This window comes from Rattus norvegicus, chromosome 2 (assembly GCF_021556685.1).
Source record: "Rattus norvegicus strain SHRSP/BbbUtx chromosome 2, alternate assembly SHRSP_T2T, whole genome shotgun sequence".
NCBI classification, from domain to species: Eukaryota; Metazoa; Chordata; class Mammalia; order Rodentia; family Muridae; genus Rattus; species Rattus norvegicus.
This window is the reverse complement of record NC_141535.1, coordinates 248,275,346-248,293,564: the sequence shown is the minus strand read 5'-3', so window position 1 is coordinate 248,293,564 and position 18,219 is coordinate 248,275,346. Positions and strand designations below refer to the sequence as shown.

The window sequence follows — 18,219 nt, the reverse complement described above, 5'->3', positions numbered from 1 at the left end:
GTTGGCTGCAGTATCCAGGGAGGCCAGAGGTGCTGTATCACCTGGTAGTTGTGATCTGCCTGCCTTAGTGTTGGGAACAAAACTCAGAACCTCCTCAAGGACAGAATAGGTCCTAAGTGCTGAGCCATCTATCTCTCAGCCAACAATCATTTCTTAAAGGCTCAGACAGCAAAGTGCTCAGGCTTCCCCAGTTTTCTACACAACCTCAGCAAATACAAAGTAGTCACAGTCATCAGGAAGGGAATGAGATATATCTAAACGAGAGGAAGGAAACAGGGGACATGATAAGAGATCCACCATCTCGCATACACTGGACTTCAACAATGCTTTATTCAGAAACTGCTCTCAAGAGTCCTCCAGTCTCTCAGTTAACAAAACTCACCATGGTTTCACATGATAGGTTTTTTAAAAAAAATTTAATTTACCCTGTTCTCAAGCCAATAGCAATATCGGTAGGAAATGCTAATGTAACTTTGCTGTTTCAATTTTTAGAAGTCCTGTATATCACTACAAAGGATTCCCAGACATTTCCCCCAAGTTCTTCTTCTTAGTTTCTCTGAATAGTAAACAGTGATCGCGCTCTGTTCATGATACACAAGCGTTCTTTATAACTGAAGCTACACTGAGGAATGAAGAGCAACATCAAAATATTCTCAGACAAATAAAGATAAACGAATCTGTCCCCAACTGACCCATCAGAAAGGAACGGCTGTAAGCAGTCTCCCGTATGGACCTAGCAATAAAGAACCTTAAATATCAGGAAAGATGAAAAAATGTTATCACTAAAATGTTAAGTAAATCTGAAATGCTTCCCTTCTCTTGAGCTTCCAAAGTTTGATATGGAGTAAAAGTGAAGGTTTACCACCACTTCAGGATAGAGCAGGTTTTCATGGATACAGAGGAAATATCTGAAAGAAGCAGATTTTAACTATGACAATGTAAGTGAAATGTAGGATTTACTCTTGACTAGCCAGCCACAGTGCATGGGTTTTAGATTTACAAAACAATTGATGGAGGGAGAGTACCCAAAATACCAACAAGAGACATAGCCATGAGTTAGAAATCTAAGAAAGGAAGATCAAATAAAACAGAAGGGGGAAAAAAAGCTAAGAAACTAAAAACAACCAAAGTCAAACAGATATAAGCTGTAACAAGGCAACAATTTAACTAAATGTGAGTGGTTTAACTTCACCACTCAGAATTCAATAACTGGCAGTATATGAGATAGCTCATATACTGGTTTGATTATTGTGATGGCTACTTTTATGTCAACTTGACACAAGCTACAGTTATTTGAAAGGAGAGAACCTCAGTTGAGAAAATGCCAGCTGTATGATATTTTCTTCATTAGTGACTAAACAGAGAAGGGACAGCCCATTGTGCGAGGGGCTATTCCTGGCCTGGTAGTCCTGGATTCTACAAGAAAACAGGGGGAGCAAGCTAGTAAGTATCACCCCTCTATATCTGTGCAGTTGCTCCTGCTATGAGGTCCCTACCCTATTTGAATTCCTGTCTTGACTTCCTACAGTGATGTGGAAGTATAAGCCAAATAAAACCTTTCCTCCCCAAGTTGCTTTGGTCATGGTACTTCACAACAAGAATAGACACCCTAACTAGGTCAACTATATGCTACCTGCAAGAGACACATTCAAAATACCATGTACAGATTGGAAAATAAAACGAGAGAAAATAGACACAATTTTCATAGAAAATTCATATGAAAAATGATAAAAATGCAAATAGTCTCTAATATATGGTTATAACCAAACCTGGAGGTCATGATTCAGCTGTATAGGCTGCTGAGCACACCATTAGCACCCTCCTTCCCACCACCAAAATTACAGCTGCATGGATTACAGTTCTGTAGCACTAGATATGGCTTTATGTGAAGCCAGGAGATCCCAACCTACATTTTCATGTTTGTACAGCAAGCATTAGACTTCATTAACCTACCTCCTAGAACTCAAGGTACTTTTTAAATTTCTAATCTCACTGGGGTGAAGCTATATGAATTACATCCGAGAGTTAACCAATTGGCTTCTCAATTCCATGGAGCTGAAAGGAAGCTCTGTGTGGTCCAAACTGTAAACACATTTCAGTAGTACATTAGCATTTAGTCCTACAGAAGGCTTCCTTCGGTCATGACCTCTCTTTGCTGCTCAGAACTATTTCATTGGCTACTGTGAATCAGTTCCAAGCATTACTGACAGTTTATGTTTGACACATGAAGAAATTCATTAGTGTTGTTCAGAGGAATTACTGGTTCTCAAGCCCAGTGTTAGTGAGATTACAGTGCACAATCTTGACCTCTGTGCTGCATTTGTAAGGCAAGATGCCTGAAATACTATAAAATGTACAAAAACCTCATAGTTTGTGCTGGGAATTTTAAGTCCAGGAGTTATGGACTTCGTCAAAGACTGGAAGCAGTCACATTGTGTAAGTCAACATCAACGTGTCTACAGGGTTAGTAATTGTTTTCTCTGACTTCCCATAACAGTTTTTCTGGTAATTCTATAAATGCTTTACACACACACACACACACACACACACACACACACACACCTAGGTCCTCTTTAGGACTGTTCTACAAAATGAATAAAATGCTTTTATTTGCTTTCTTCCATTTTTCTTTCCTAATCCACACCATCTCCCATCTCCTTTCTCTCATTTCTTCTCTTTTTTCACCCTTCCTTCTTCCTTCTTTACTTTTTTCTTCTTGTTCTTTCTTCCTTTCTTTCTCTTCAATTTTTTTACTTTTTACTGAAGGAAAAAGTCAATGTTGGTTTGGGTTGAGAGGTCTCAATCAATCTCCTTGACTTCCAATTCCACTTAAGCCCTTCCCTACCCAGCGCTTTTTTTTATCCCTTGTCATAAACTAATTTTTGATCCTGTGTTGTACTAAAACTTCAGAGAAAGTCATCTGGACAGCTTGTCCTCTGATTACTTTACCATAGCATATCAATGGTGCCTCATGTATATCCTGTCAGTTGGAGTTAAGTAACTGAATCCCAAGTTTAGCCCGGATATATGCAACAACAGCCCAGCACTGTGTGATGCCATGCCACACACACATGTTCAGTATTAGAGCACCACATCTTATAAGGTCATAACTGACAGACACACCTCTTACTGGCTAAGTCGAAAACAATTTGAACATCTAAATGATTAAACAGTAATGAATTATACACAAGCATGAACACTTTTCAACAAGTTGTTAATCTACCAAGAGAAATATGGGATAAGGGGCTTATGTCCAGGAAACCAGGAAAGGGAATAACATTGAAATATAAATAAATAATCCAATAAAAAATAAATAAATAAGAAGTTGGATGACATGAGTTTCATGCTTGCAGCACACTATAAGGACTAACAGGTTTAGGGGTGAGGGCTGCTGGAGCTACAAGTACGGTATCAGTTCTACCAGGAGAGGAGAGAATAGATGGTAAAGGATTTACAGTGATGTCATCACGGAAGACTGACAAAAGACAACAATGGCCTGTTCTGTTGTGAACTCTCTCCCTGCTGCTTATTAGAAGTATGGGGGTAGGGAAGGAAGGAAGTAACCATAAAGTATAAAAATCAATTATCACTCTTATTAGAAAATTAAAATTAAAGCCAACGAGGGGAGAGATAGATGTCATGTGCCTCTGGAAGGGACCCTTAAAAAATGGCACAGCTTTGTTAATTTCTGATGGCTGAAGCTATCCCATAGCCAGGAGGAAACAGGATATAACCCTGAAGTGCAAACAGTCTAACTTTTTTAAAAGGGGAGACATTATTGAAACTGTCAGAGCTCAAATGAAGCCCAAAGAATCTGCCTCCAAAGTGGAGGGTACTAACATTGACCTGGAGTTAAAAACAGTGTGTGGTCCTGACTCCTTCTGTGGTTGAGGGAAAAATTTGCTCCAGAGCACAGTGCTGTACCATGGGCAAAATGCAGTCTGGGTTCAGCAATAAATGCAAGCTTCATTGTTAAATTTCCTGGTGCTGCATAGCCTTGAAACTCACTGTGCAGACCAGGCTAGTTTGACCTCATGGACATCCTTCTGGTTCAGCTTCCCAACTGCTGGACGTGTAGGCAGGCACCACCACATCAGGCTTGAAGTAAAGACCCTTGAGATTTTGTAAGTTATTTCTAAACACACAGTGAAGTATCTAGATATAAAGGAAACCAAGAAATATTCTCAAATTATCTTAAGGGAAAACAGACATGCCTTGACTTCGTGATAGTTCATTTGGGAGGTTTGGGTCTACCATGCTGCAGAAATGATACAGGCTCAGGAAAAGTACAAATGGAGGTGGGGCTTTCTCTAAGCTCAAGATATGTGGTGCACATTCTCAAGGGGCAGGTACAGGGCCACCATACTTCTGAGCTATGGTGCTGGGTACACTAAGTGTACCCGGATGTGTGATGTACTCTTCTTATGATAGCCAGAACAGGATGTCACCCTCTCAGAGGTTGTAAGTTAGCATTTTGTCAGCATGTCACAAGCTAATTCATTATTAAAAGCAAATGCCAGTTGAGGACAATTGCCCCCTCAGATTGGGCTGTGTATGGGGCATTGCCATTAATGGCAATTGATGTGGAGAGGCCCAGCCTACTGTGAGTAGTATACCCCTGAGCGGGTGTATATAAAAAATAGACTAACATGGGGAATAACCCAGTAAGCAGTGTTGTTATATGTTCTCTACTTCAGTTCCTGCCTCCAAATTCCTGACTTGAGTTTATGACCCGACTTCCCCCAGATGGGACTGTGATCAGAACAGACCCCTTCCTCTCCAAGTTGCTTTTGGTCATTGTGTTCATCACTGTAAAAGAAAACACGTTAGGACAGCTTTCAGAGAAATAAACCATGGTGTAAGAGAGTTGAGGGATTCACAATCTCAGTGAAGCACATAGCATTTGGGGGTCGTATGAAGCAAAAACCTCCTCTTCCTCCATCGATGCTTTCGATGTGACCATGTCAGGGATTTGCATGTCTGTAGATTAAGGAAAATCTAGGGTAAGCCACCATTCTGTCACTTGCTAGGAGCTACCCAAGTGGTCATAGACAAGGCACAAGAAACTGGGCAAGAAAACAAAACAAGCACATTGCATGTTCACAGAATCCAGGCACAGCTTCTACTGAGAGCACTAAACCCATTCAGGTGCTAACAACTCTTTTCAGATATATATTCTTCTATTACATAGCAAAGGGGAACATCAGATAACACAGGACATTGATGTTTCTCAAGCAAAAAGAGAACGGGTAAGTGAAATTCACAATTTTGCCTTCAAGACTAAATATATAAGTTAATAGAATTATCGGGCATGGTTTATGAGGCAGCATTTGAATGTAGACCCTTAACACATTGTAATTTGAAATTTATGAAAATATTCTAGAGTCCAGCTATTCATAGATAATTATTAATGTTTATGCTAATTTTACTCATTTTCTTGTTATAGCAGGATCGGGAAAATGAATCTGTGCAGCAGTTTAATTTATAAACCCAATCTGTCTTCCTTCAGCTTGTGATGCTATCTGTTATCTTTATTCTAATAACTTCAGTAACTGGCATTCTTGTTATTTAATTAAACTAGAATATATCTAGGCACATAAAGAAGGCAAATGTGCAGGCGAGCAAGCACAGAGAAATGGGAGTGTTAAGTCCAAAATATCAATCTAAAATTATATGTAGAGAGAAATTATGTGCTCCATTCTTACAGAAGTCATAGTGCCATCAGATTTAATCCCCGGAGAGACGATTAAGAATCATTCGTACATTTGAATATCACCTTATAATTCTCAAGGCACATTCATGTCTATTATCTCATTCAAGTTCCTTCGCCTTTAGGATGCTTGGCTAGAAAAAGAACTCGGGTTACCCTGGGCTGGGAGGAGTAAATACAAGACATCTACTGCACAGTGCACAATGTACTGCCATTGTTGCGTCTTGCTCTTAGAAGATGCAGAGAGAATGGATGCTGGGGTTCCCATGATGAAGGCAGTGGCAGTGATTTGCTGGTCACCTAGTTCTAACTGCTTGAGAGTGTATATGCTGTGAGCCATCACATACCTGATAAATGCCCATGACTCTGACAGTCTAAAAGAATAACTAGAGATCATAGTTACCAAATTTTAGAAAGTAGGAAACACTGGAAGAGAGCAGAGAGCCATTCAAGGACTGGATGAACCCAAGAATAAGTGTTTCAGCTTAGAAACCTGTACATCCAATACCTGCTCTCAGTCTGTGACACTTCTGGCCTGTAGAGAACCTGCCATGAGTTTGCCCTTCACATATCAGTTTTGTGATTTTTGTCAAAGCTCTGGAGAGTGAGGTGTTGGCAGTCAACAATGCACTAAACTTCAGAACTGTTACAGGAGCACAATGCAAACTGCGTAAGTGTGTAATGCTAGTATACTGACTTTGTTCTCTCCCATTAATAGCAATACTTAGCATGCAGTGTGGGTGAGTCTCATTAGACCCACTGCACAAATGAGGCAATTGGAAGACACTTAAGGATGAGCGATATTAAATAAAGCATTAGCAGATGAGGAAGATTCTCCAAGTGTGCTCTTTCTACACCTACATGAAATGTTCCTTTCTGATTTTATTAGCAGCAGTTTCATTGTTCGATCCAGCTTTGTTGAAGTGTTTCTCCCAAAAATAAAAGAAAAACAACTTAAATAAGATTTTATTCATCTGAAAATGTGGTAGGATCCTAGACAATGAAATAATACCTTCACTTTCAAGAAATGCTTAAAGCTACAGAGTGAGAACTTTTATTTCTTTAGTGTATCTATTTGGGGGTGAGGTTGTATGCACAGTGCCTGTGTGTGTGTATGCACCTATGTGCATCGTGAGCCCAGATCACAGGTGCCTGAGCAGGTGTGTGCACCACAGTTCATACTAAGCCCAGTGTGCAAGTGTCTGTGCATGTGTACACACCAGCATGCCCACTGAGCCCAGGGCAAAGGTACCTGAGTGGGTGCATGCACCAATGTACACCATAAGCCCAAAGGTGGACTTTGAGTCCTGCTTAATCACTTTCTTACTCCCTCCCTTGACATGGGGTCTTTCATGAAATCTAAAGTCAGGCCAAGGGTCTGCAAGCCCAGAGTTTCCCCCGTTAGTCCAGAATCACAAGCTTTGGCATTGTGAATGCAGACACTGGCCTGTTTGCATGACGATTGTCACTGATTTGCTAGAATGGACCTAAGTCTTCTGGAAGATGTGTACCACATAGTAGAAGCCGTGAGTACATAAAAACACGCCACAGACCTCATATCACCAGTTTGGGGATCAGATCCCTTGTCAGGAAAATTTAATTCTAATGCCCGAGTCTTTGATTCTGCACACCAGCTTTATATCACAGCTAACAACATACAGTTTGTATAATTCCATTCTCCCCTGATTGCCTCAACAGTGCATGCTGCCTATCAACGTGTGAATGTGGTGGAATGACTCCCTCACACATTCAAATGGACAGTTTATTCTCTCTATTAATAATTCCACCTGAGCCTTTTCTATTGATTTTTGATTGCCCAAAATATTAAAATGAAAATAATCTTGCATAGGAATCAAGAGACCTCCTTACTGATGGCTTGGGTTGTTCATTCCTTCGGTTTTCTTGAGCCTTTAGGCACAGCCTCATGAAAGAGGAGAAATTGAGTGGGTTCACTGACTTTCGTGCCCAGCAATGACGGAAGGTGAATACTCACCTGATGGGGAGATATGCCTCCAGGAAATGGCGGGCTCTGGCTTCCCAGTGGCCAAACAAGTAAGGGTGACGTTGGTTCCTTCATTGATGGTCATGTCATTTGAGATGTCATATATTTTCGGTGGAACTGAAAAGGCAAAAACACCGCGGTGAGACTCAGTATTTACAAGACTTTGTTGAAACACCTTTGAGTATTGCAACTCCCTGACATGCTAACAAAGAGGTTTGCTGATAGCCATTCTTCAGTTCTATGATCTTGTCTCCTGGAGAGCTCTGTAGAAACTCAGACCTCGGATAAGCTTTTGGTCTATTGGTTAGATTTGTATTGATAGTAAGTGCCTCCATCTAAGTATAATATTGAATAATAATAAAGTTTCAATACCAACTACATTCATACTATGAATGACTAGCATCATCTCTATGATGTGCACTCTGCCTTGAAGATGGTTAATAGCAAACCCACTGTACCTGCATGGTGGCTTTATAAGGGCAATGGAGCTTCCTGACGCATTAGACTTGGGAAGACAGCGATGCCTCAGAGTCTTCACTGAGATAGAGAGGCAGAAACTGGATGGGTACTCTATGGTTACAACTGGAATATGTGAACCAGTACAGGCTGAGAGGTCAGAAAGGAACCTGGCATCAGTGTTCCTGTTCTAATTGGCTGGTGTGGAGCACATGTGCTACACTGGGGTCCAACTTCAGAAGTGTTCTCAAACATCATCATTCTAGAAGTGATGTCATCACTTTGGCAATGAGGCCATCACTTTGAAAATTATGTCATCACTCTGACAACGATTTCACAACTTAGACAATGGTATTTTCACTTTGACAATGGTATCATCACTTTAATGATGTGCCCAGCTGGCATGTGGCAGTCTATGCTTGACTTTTAAAACTTGTAGTATTTTGATGATGTCAGCCAAATCTAAGTAAGAGGGAATTAGTCACTTTGATAGATGAAAAAACTGACCTTTCCTGGAGGTTGTTTGAATTATTTCATTTGGTTTGTGTTTCTCAATATTACTTTAAAGTCCAGTAGCCAATCACTATAATTTTATAAGTAGTTATTCTTTTACTTTAAAGTAATATTGAGTCTTCCCTTCCTACGTACAAGAATGAACTCAGGTCATCAGGCTGAGGCAAGTATCTCTTTCCATCCCTCAGGCCCAATGTTAATTATTTTTCTAAACCCATAAGCATTTAAATTAATCTAATCCATCTTTGTCACCATGTTGTTTGGGATGCTGAAGACCCAGCTGCTCATGTGCGCCCCTCCTCCAGCCATGCATTGGCCCTCACATGAGTCATGTTTATGTGCATCTCTGGATTCGGATTCTCTGAAGGTGACTTACTTCCTCTTGTTGGTTTCACTTCAAAAAAAAAAAAAAAAGAGAGAGAGTCTGACCCGCTGCCGTCTGAGCCATCTGTCAGCGTCCTTTCCGTACAAAGGACATGCTCCCAACTGGGAGGTCACATGCTCCACACAGAGACATCCTGGGCTGTTCGTTTAGGATTCGTGACTAGTCGAATGCTTTTTCATGTAACACACACGTTTTCAAATTTTCTCTCTCCTCTGTTTGATGCAAGGCCCTTTCTCTGTGACAATGTGCCTACAAGGGATACCATTCATCCTCATTGTCTCTCTTCTTACACCACTCCTAACGGTCTCCTCCCCCTTCTGTGTCCTTTTTGTAACTAGTTGAGTTTAACTAGGGTGCTTATATAAGCATGGTTATGCGACTTCTTGATTGGACACGGACCTTTCACCTGCTCAGACTGTACTCTGTCATCACCAGCTCATGTCTTCTGATACATGAATAAACTTCTCTCTCTCTCTCTCTCTCTCTCTCTCTCTCTCTCTCTCTCTCTCTCTCGTCCAACTTTCATGAATTTAATGCAAATTTCCTCCAAATGCATCCTGTATTATGGAAACAGCTCTCTGGTGATTTGAGAAACCCGCGTGAGGCATTAGTAGAGTGCTCGAGGATGACTTTACAAGCCATCCTTCTAGAAGGAACAAATGAAATGTTTTGCTCTGACACAAGGTTGTTCGGCTGAGTTGCGTATGATATGGAAAACTGTCACTGAGCATGTGAGAGGGAGATTTTGTATGTTGCCTTTTCCTGGGGACCTCTGGGTTCTGCCCCTGTAGTTCCGGATAACTGGGGCAAAGCCAATGCCCCATCAAGCTCATGCTGTGTGGATCCAAAAGGTCACAGATCTCCACACCAAGTCATTGAAGGGTGATAGCCTCCTAAGTCGAATAACTGCAGATTATCCAGAGGCACTTTCGAGCCTTTGCAGCAAAGCTTTATCTACTGGTGCTCTTAGGACACCCGCTCTTCTCTAAAACCCTCAGTGTCCAAGTCCCAACGATCCTGCTGGGATTGTTCCAAAAGCACCTGCTCTCTCCTTCTAACTTAGTCACAAGAACAAATAAGAGATGAAAATACAAGCGATCTTATCTTTTTTACATCATAATTGATATCATTCTCTCCAGCTTTACGTCCTGCAAAACTTGCCCTACGGACAGTGACATGAATTACTGAGAGGACTTTTTGAGCCACTGACCTAATAAATTACACTGACTGCATTCTCTTGTCTACATTTCCACCCTTCTCAGATCCACACAGTGACATCCGAACTCCAAAGCTTATGAGGTTAGGAGGTACTTCAGGAACCGTGTGGCCATGAGTGTGATGAGGACCACAGTAAGACAGATCACTTGAACTAGCTACAGCCTTATGATCTGTGGGGATGTCATCTTTGAGGAAGGGGCCCTTGCACTAGATACAGCCTTACACTCTGAAAGGTTGTCACCTATGAGGAAGGGACCCTTTCCACACCATGTGTCAGCACCTGGAGCCTTCTGAGTGTTGCTGAATACTTGATCATACTGTGAATACCAAAATTGTATTACTTACTGGAAAAGCTTGTTTCTGGTTGAGGTGTGATTCAACCCTAGCACATACATTTAATCCAAGAGTTTTCTGCTTGTTGTAAACAGGATTAAATAAAGACTACCATAGGTCAAGAGGTAGAACAAGTAACCAGTTGACATTTAGTGAACATGGGGAAAAAAAAAACTAAGTAGAAGTCAGGAGGGTAGAGACTCACACAGGAAGTAGAATGGAGGGACATTCAGTTTGATGTTTCTGCTTGTTTGTTTGTTTTTTGTTTTGGGGACAGCAAAAAGAAGACCCTTTTTGGGGGGATATTGGCTGTGAAGAAGGTCAGCTATCTGCTTTGTCTGACTCTTTGAGCTAGCAGGCTTTCACCCCAGCATCTGGCTCCCGAGTCTTCTTTGGTAAAATTGAAAGATTTAGATTTTGTTAAAAACATCCGAGCCTCTAGAACACAGAGAAATAAATTTCTGGCACTTACAAGTGACTCTTTGTGGGTGCCACTTGTATTCCTTTATTTAGTTTTTATTTTTATTTCTTATCTTCCTTTCGCAGAGCAGAAGTTGAGGCCTCTCTTTATTCACCTGAACCTGGAAAGGCACTGGCATCTGCTATGCGTATCTGTGTATTGTTCATGTGTATAGCAAACCAATATTCCTTCAACTTCTCCGTGAACATTCCCCATGGAACCTCTATCCAGAAGATTCTGATAACACTGATAGTCCTGAGAACACAGTGAAGATACCATTATCATTCTAAATCCTGTGGATTTTTTGAGCATAGGATCTCTTTAATTGCATTTCTTCACATGGGTTCCCCTGTTCAATTCCTCTTATACTTTTTTTTTACCCAAACACAGAGATGTAGCCAAAAAATAGTAACACATATTTATTTTAGCTGAATGGGATGCTGTATTTTAGGTAACACTATGTGTGCTCACTACAGACGTGTTTTGTTTCTGGAGCTCTGCAAAGGTAGATTAAATTTACTACTACTACTACTACTATCATTATTATTATTATTATTATTATTATTATTATTATTATTATTATTATTGGGTTGGAGAGATGGCTGCATGGGTAAGGTTTGCTGTGTGGGCATCAGACGTGAGTTTGGATCCTTAGCACTTATGTAAAAAGAGCACAGTGGCATGCGATTTTATTCTCAGGGACGGGATAGATGGATGGATCCACGGGAGCTTTCTGTCCAGCAAGCCTACTATATCAGTAGGTCCAGTGAGGGGCAGGTCCAAACCAGAGACCTGTCTCAAAACAAAAACAACAAGGAAAACCCCCCCCCAAAAAAAACAAACGAACGAAAAATAGAAACCCACAGCCAGCTGAACTCAGACACAATGGAGTGACGGCAGCAGCCTTGCTGCTCGTGCAGACTCCCACACAAACACACACTCATCACCTTTATTGTCTTTTCTTGAACAGTGTAGAGGCTGTTAGTTCGAGGAAACTGTTTTTTCTTTTTTTCTGAAGCTTTTCCAAACCACTTGAGTCAACAAGATAGATAGAACCATACATCTTGGGAGAATTGGATTTTTCTTTTCACTGCTGTATCTGGAAATGGCTGGCAGTATCAAAAGAACATTCCTCTTTCCACAGGGCTGGTGCCTTCCTTTTCTTCTTGGCCAGTTCCCAGAATGTACAAGCCCTGCTTCACTGTAAACCTCCTGGGAAAGTGCTGTTCTCAAACTGAGGGAAGGGATTGGTTCATGATCTTTTCCCTAAATATGCTTGTGGGTGCTTATGGCTTCATGGGCCATACCTAACTAGCAACACGGCTCTCTTAGTGACAGACTGTAACTGACTTATAGTTTATGGCATTGCAGGGAGGTGTGTGACTTTTTTTCCTCTTCCCATCGTTCAAAGATCGTGAAAAGGAGAAAAAAATACCAGAGCATAAGTTATAGATGTAAACGTGCCAGATTCCTGAATTGCCTACTGATGGAATATGCCAGAACAACTTAGGGGGTAAAGAACACATTTGAGAGAAGTAGACCTTTCTCTTCTACCTCCAACTTTGAATCATGATGAAAACTTTAGTTTTTTTCCCTTGTGTAAAAGCAATACTCAATTACATCCCATTGTATTGTGTCCTTAAGGATGGCAGCTCTTTAATAGGATACAATAGCAATTAACTATTAGCACTCAGATGGTCACTTATCCACTCACTCAGGGAGGGTATAGTTCCCAAAGACCTGCTTTATCAGAAAGGTAGATTCAATCCATAACATTAGTATTTACAATACATAGTCAAAACACCTAGAAAGAGGTGAGTGCAAAATGTTTTGGGACTATAACATTACAGATTTTTTTTCTTCTGAAGGTGAAAATAGGCTTCTGTGCTGATATTTGACCACATTTTTGAAGTAGATGAAATGGGGGTAGAATGAGACTGTTAAAAAAGGATTTTTTTGTAACCAGGTAATGAAGAGAAAAGGTCTAACGAGCTTTTCTCCTAGTCCTGAGTGGGAGAAGCTCTAAGCTGAGAGATTTCAGAAAAGTGGCTTTGTGGTCACTATAATGAGTGTTGGTGTCTTCTGAGAATTTGACTCCTACCATATTTATTTTGTCCACAGTCCAAAAGAGAGGGGCCCGGGTTGCTTGCATTTGTTTTTAAATGTTAAGAGCAGCAAGGTGTATGAGGAGGGGGAGCCCCAGTGAGGTCGCTTGGGAAATTTTTCTCATTATGTTATTTCCTTATAGAATTCCAGGGACAAGTTTCAGAAGCAGAAAGTACAAGTGGAGACTGGGGACAGATGTGCCCCACGCAGCATGGAGTGGTGGGTAAACCCAACATTAGTTTGTTTCTTCTTCTCTTCTCTTGCCATCATCCCTTGACAATTTAACATGGGGTTGTGAATCTTTGGAACAAGAACACAAGGAATCTTTCAAGTTTAAGACATATTTACTCATTGCAAATGTTCTCATGTTATGGCTTTTCAGTGGCAAAGGGAAACAAACAGGCTTATGAGAAAGCTGAGTACACAGGAAAATTAAGTGTGACTGAAGAATTGATATAGCGCTTTGTGCTTAGAGAAGATTGGTAGTGGTTAACTAACAGTTCTTATATTTCTGTTGCAACACAGATTTCTTACCTTCTTTAAAACATCTAAGAAGTAAAATGCAACACTGTTGCACCCATCTGGGTAGGAATGGGATTTTGTTATTTTGTATCATTTGGGCTTTAGGATCAAAACTGCTGGATCCTGCAGGGAGTGTTTGCATACTGGAGTTAAGATCCAGGATGCACCTCAGGCTGGTATCAGTTTTAGCTTCTTGGATGTTCAGGCATAAATGCAGGCCTGGATCTGCAGCAGTAGTAGCTGCAGCAAGGCCAGGTTACACTGGGCAAAACTGTTGTCAAAGGCTCAGAGACAGCCTGTGGATGTGGGCTGCCACTGAGGCTGGATTGCCCCGGAACCAATTCCATGTCTTCAAACCTGCTGAGATGGCATCATTTTATTAAGAATTGATAATGAACATTTTCCAGGAAACCATTTGGCAATGTATTTTAAGAACTTTAAAAAGGCTGACCCGGTAGCTATGATGTTTCCCTTTCCAGGAATTTAGATCAAGGAATGAAGGTGCTTGCTTTAAGTACAGTTACTCTTCCCATAAACCTGCTGGCCAGCTTTGTAGCAGAGCCACAGGAATGCCCTGTGGAACAGCTGAGAAGACTTTTCTCACCTTATCCCTGGTGCTTGCAGTAAATCATTTTCCAAAACCAAGAAAACAGTACATCTGTGTGAAACTAGAACCCAGATGCCTGCTTTGCAAACCTCCCACACCGGGAAGTTTGCTTTAGGCTTTTTAAGACTCAAGGGTCCTAGTGTACCTTTGGAGCTGTAGGGTACTTAGGCACCACCTGTCTTGGTTTCACAGAGAGCACCACTCTGGTTCACTGGGTTCAGTGTGAGTTTTCCTCACAGCCCAGGGCTCTGTAGCGGTTTTATTTATTTATTATCAGATTTTATGTCTAAAAGCTGTTGTGGTGTTCTTATCCTTGCAGAGTAAATGTGCCATTTCAGCACCATTAGAAAAATAATGTCTTCTTTGAAGTAAGCTTATTCCTTTGTTCTTTGTAAATAATATTTATTATCCTAATTATGAAGATGATACCAATTTTCTGAAATTAATGGATGAAAAAATGTAAAGAATAAGAAAGAAAATATAGATGGTAGCATGTGGAATGCACTTTTGTGGTTAAAATAAAGTACTGTTACAGTCATGTGATTGAATATCACACCACCATTAGGGGGGAATCATTATTTGAAGCTTAATGTATTTTACTTAGGTACTTTTAGGCATGCATTTTTACATAGATCTCGACATTACCATGTGGTCCAAAAAGCTCATTCAGGATGAAGCTTTGAATAAAAATAATGTCTCCACAGACTGTGTAGTTTTGAAAGCAAGCCGGAGTGGGGTTGGGTAGGGATTGAAAATGTTTGCCTTGGCTTGCTGCCTTTCTTATTGGCAAAGTGTCTGACAGAAGACGCCTACAGCAAGGGTGAAGGGTGGGCGGCTGGTGTGGCATGTGCCACACTGAACAGAATTCTCAACACTCAAGTTCCAACTCTGCCTACCCACTAAAAGGTCTTGTATTTCTAATAACCCTCCCTGCTAAGGTCAGGCTCCAACCCTCCTCACACTGCTTGTTTGAATTTGGATTGCAGCTGGCTGCTTTCAACAGGAGAGTTAGAATCTGGGTAATTCTCAGATTGGTTCATAAAGTAACGGCACTTCTCTCCTGCTCTGTTATCCAAGGACACTCACTCCTGGAGGCTTGAGATACTGTATAGTTAGCCTGAGACTCCAGAGCTACCCTGATAGGGACAGCACATGGAGACACCACATGCGAAAACCCATGGTGTGATTCTGAGACTCCAGGAGTAGAGCCTGGGAGGCCTTACCACTTACTGGATCCTAATTGGCCAACTCATCCAGGTGAGGCTATAGATAATGGGTCCAACTAGTCCAGAGTGTAGTCTTGCCAGCAGGGCAGGCTACCCTAATTATTTGTTCTCAGTCGATCTTGGCATGGTTTCCTGAATAATAATAAAAGAAGTTGCAAGGTATACTGCTTAAATCCATGGCTTATAAAACTACCGAAGAAAAGTGTTGTCTTTAAATATAGACACCAGAGAATAGACTCCAGAGATAGAGGTTCAAAGGTAGCTTGGGCAAAACTGATCACTCATACTAGGAATGCAAATATTTGGAGTGGAGTAGACACGCTGCAGAAGTATGTCATGGTGCAGAGTTCATCTGTAGACTAAGCTGTAGGTACCCAGAGTAGAAGGCTGTTCCACTGAACAGTCACCATGGATGGTGCCATTTTGAAGATGAAATCTACCTAGGTTTTTCTGGCTAGTTTCTATTGTCAACCTAACCCAACTTCCATCACCTGGGGAGAGGAAACTTCAGTTAGGAACGTTCTCCATCAGATTGGCTGCTGGCATGTCTGTTAGGTAAGTGAGGACCTAGTCCACTGTGGGCGGCACCATTCTTAGGCAGTTAGTCCTGGATGGCATAAGAAATCATGTCCCCATTAGTGAGCCTGAGTAAAATCAGTTGATTCTCCAATAATTCTGCTTCCTTTAAGCTACGGCTCAAGCTCCTACCTTGACTTCCCTTGGTGACAGGTTGTGACATTCCAGGTCACATTCCAGGTCACTGATAACCCTTTCCTCCAAACTTGCTTTTGATCAGGATGTTTCATCACAGCAAACCAGGGCACTCTGTGCTCTGCAGACTGAGTACTTGGTGCCACATGAACCTCTTTACAGTGTCTGTGGGGTTAGCCTGTCATCAACTCAAACTGCACCTTCAAGGGTATTAGGAGAGCCTTGCTCTTAAAGAAGATCCTCAGTCTTCACACCCTAGAAGATTGTGCAACACAGAATCTCCCCATCTCCAAGAATAAACGGTGCCTACACGGTAGATATCCTTTGCCACAGGCTGTGTGCCCTATATGGTCTAGTCACAGCTGGGAAGTCAAAGCCTCCAATGTCACAGAAACTCATGGAGATCTTTACCAACCTTTACCCTGAAAGACTAAAGGACCCACTTCCACATCATATGACTTGGCTTCTTCTAAAAGTGATAAGTTATCACAGTTCACACTAGTGTGTGCCTTACCTGTCAGGGAGTGCATGACTAGACCTCAGGAGTGACTAGAGTCACTAAGGAAGTGACCTAAGGAAGTGTTAAAAGAATGCAGTTTATTCAGAAATATAAGTGGTAAAACCATGATTCTAGCTAATTTTCTACTTCCAAAAATAATTATTCATGTGCTGTTTTAATGTTCTTCTTTCTTATCCTCTTTTACCAAAGATAATGAGGTGTATTTTTTTATGTTACATCCAACTGTTATCAAGCAACTATATGCCAGGAGATAGCAGTGCTGATGGCTAAATGCACAGATTCTCTATGAAATTGGGTTAGAAGGTAATTTTCTATGCTCCTAGCCCCTAGGTCATTAGCCACAGTGGCCTAAGTGCATTCTCTTATAATTCAATATCAAAGAAATTGCTTTTCTGGCATTAACTGTATTATATTCAAAATTGTATAAATTATTGAAATACTATGCCTCTGCCAAGATATAAGACAGTTCACATGAAAAAAAAGTTGAGTTTTAAATTATTCATTGGGGAAAAGTCAGTCTCTTGACAGAAATTGCTTTATACTGGGGCTAGCTTCTGAGACTTCCATTTAAAGACAAGTCATGCGACCAAAAGCTTCTGGGACCAATAATTTCCTTAGCCTTAAACAGGAGTCTGTGTCTTTGATTCCCTGGCTTCCTCGTGTGGGACAGTGTGACACAGATTGTCTTATGTCTCCAAGTTCTCCTGGGAGCACTTTCCTTGATTATAAAAACTCTGATATCGTCACTGTAAGGTATGCTCCACTGCAGTCAAGGTTCTGTCCCGAAATAATTGAAATTTGGTGTCTCAACTTGAGTATTTGACTGGAATGTAGTTCAGCTCCATAGTTATGCCTGCCTCATTAATGGATTAAATATGTACACATAAGTCCACTCTTAGCATGCATGTAGCTCTGCAAACACCCATGTGTGTTAGTCACATAGATGGACACTTATTATATTGGAGGTGGGGTGTGTGCATCTGTCTGCCTAGTGGAGTACAGTATAGGAGATTCTTTAATCATAAGACGTGTAACCTCAAAAGGTCTCTCTCCTCAAGACTGTATCACATTCATTTGGGTTGAAATTTTTCATTTATCCTTTACTATGCACTGGGGATTGAGCTAGATGTTAGTGATTTCAAATTTAATAACACCGAGTTGCTATTTTCTGGCAGGATACATACTGTGGGAGGAAACAAACACAGAAATAGATTAAAATATAATTATCTCAAGCTTTGTGAGAGAAAGGTTTGTGAGCTATGCCCCTATTAATGAAATTTCATCCAGACCACATAGAGACAGAGGTACAGGGATGGTGGAGATACCCGTGGCCATTTTTGGAATAAGATCTTGAAACCATCTAAACAGAGATGTGGCACATGAGGTGGAATGACCTGGCTGCAGGTAGTTCTGACAATTCAGTGATTCCTAAGGAATCATTATGGCCCAT

The 18,219-nt window shown here is 41.1% G+C and overlaps 1 protein-coding gene across 2 annotated transcripts in view; it reads right to left on the bottom strand.

Moving 5' to 3' along the window:
- Negr1 (neuronal growth regulator 1) overlaps nt 1-18,219 on the bottom strand; it is a 736,493-nt gene that overhangs the window by 293,808 nt on the left and 424,466 nt on the right. For both annotated transcript variants that reach the window (XM_087631810.1, NM_021682.2), the window contains 1 exon segment: nt 7,704-7,829. In XM_087631810.1, the coding sequence (XP_087487936.1) occupies nt 7,704-7,829 (126 nt within the window).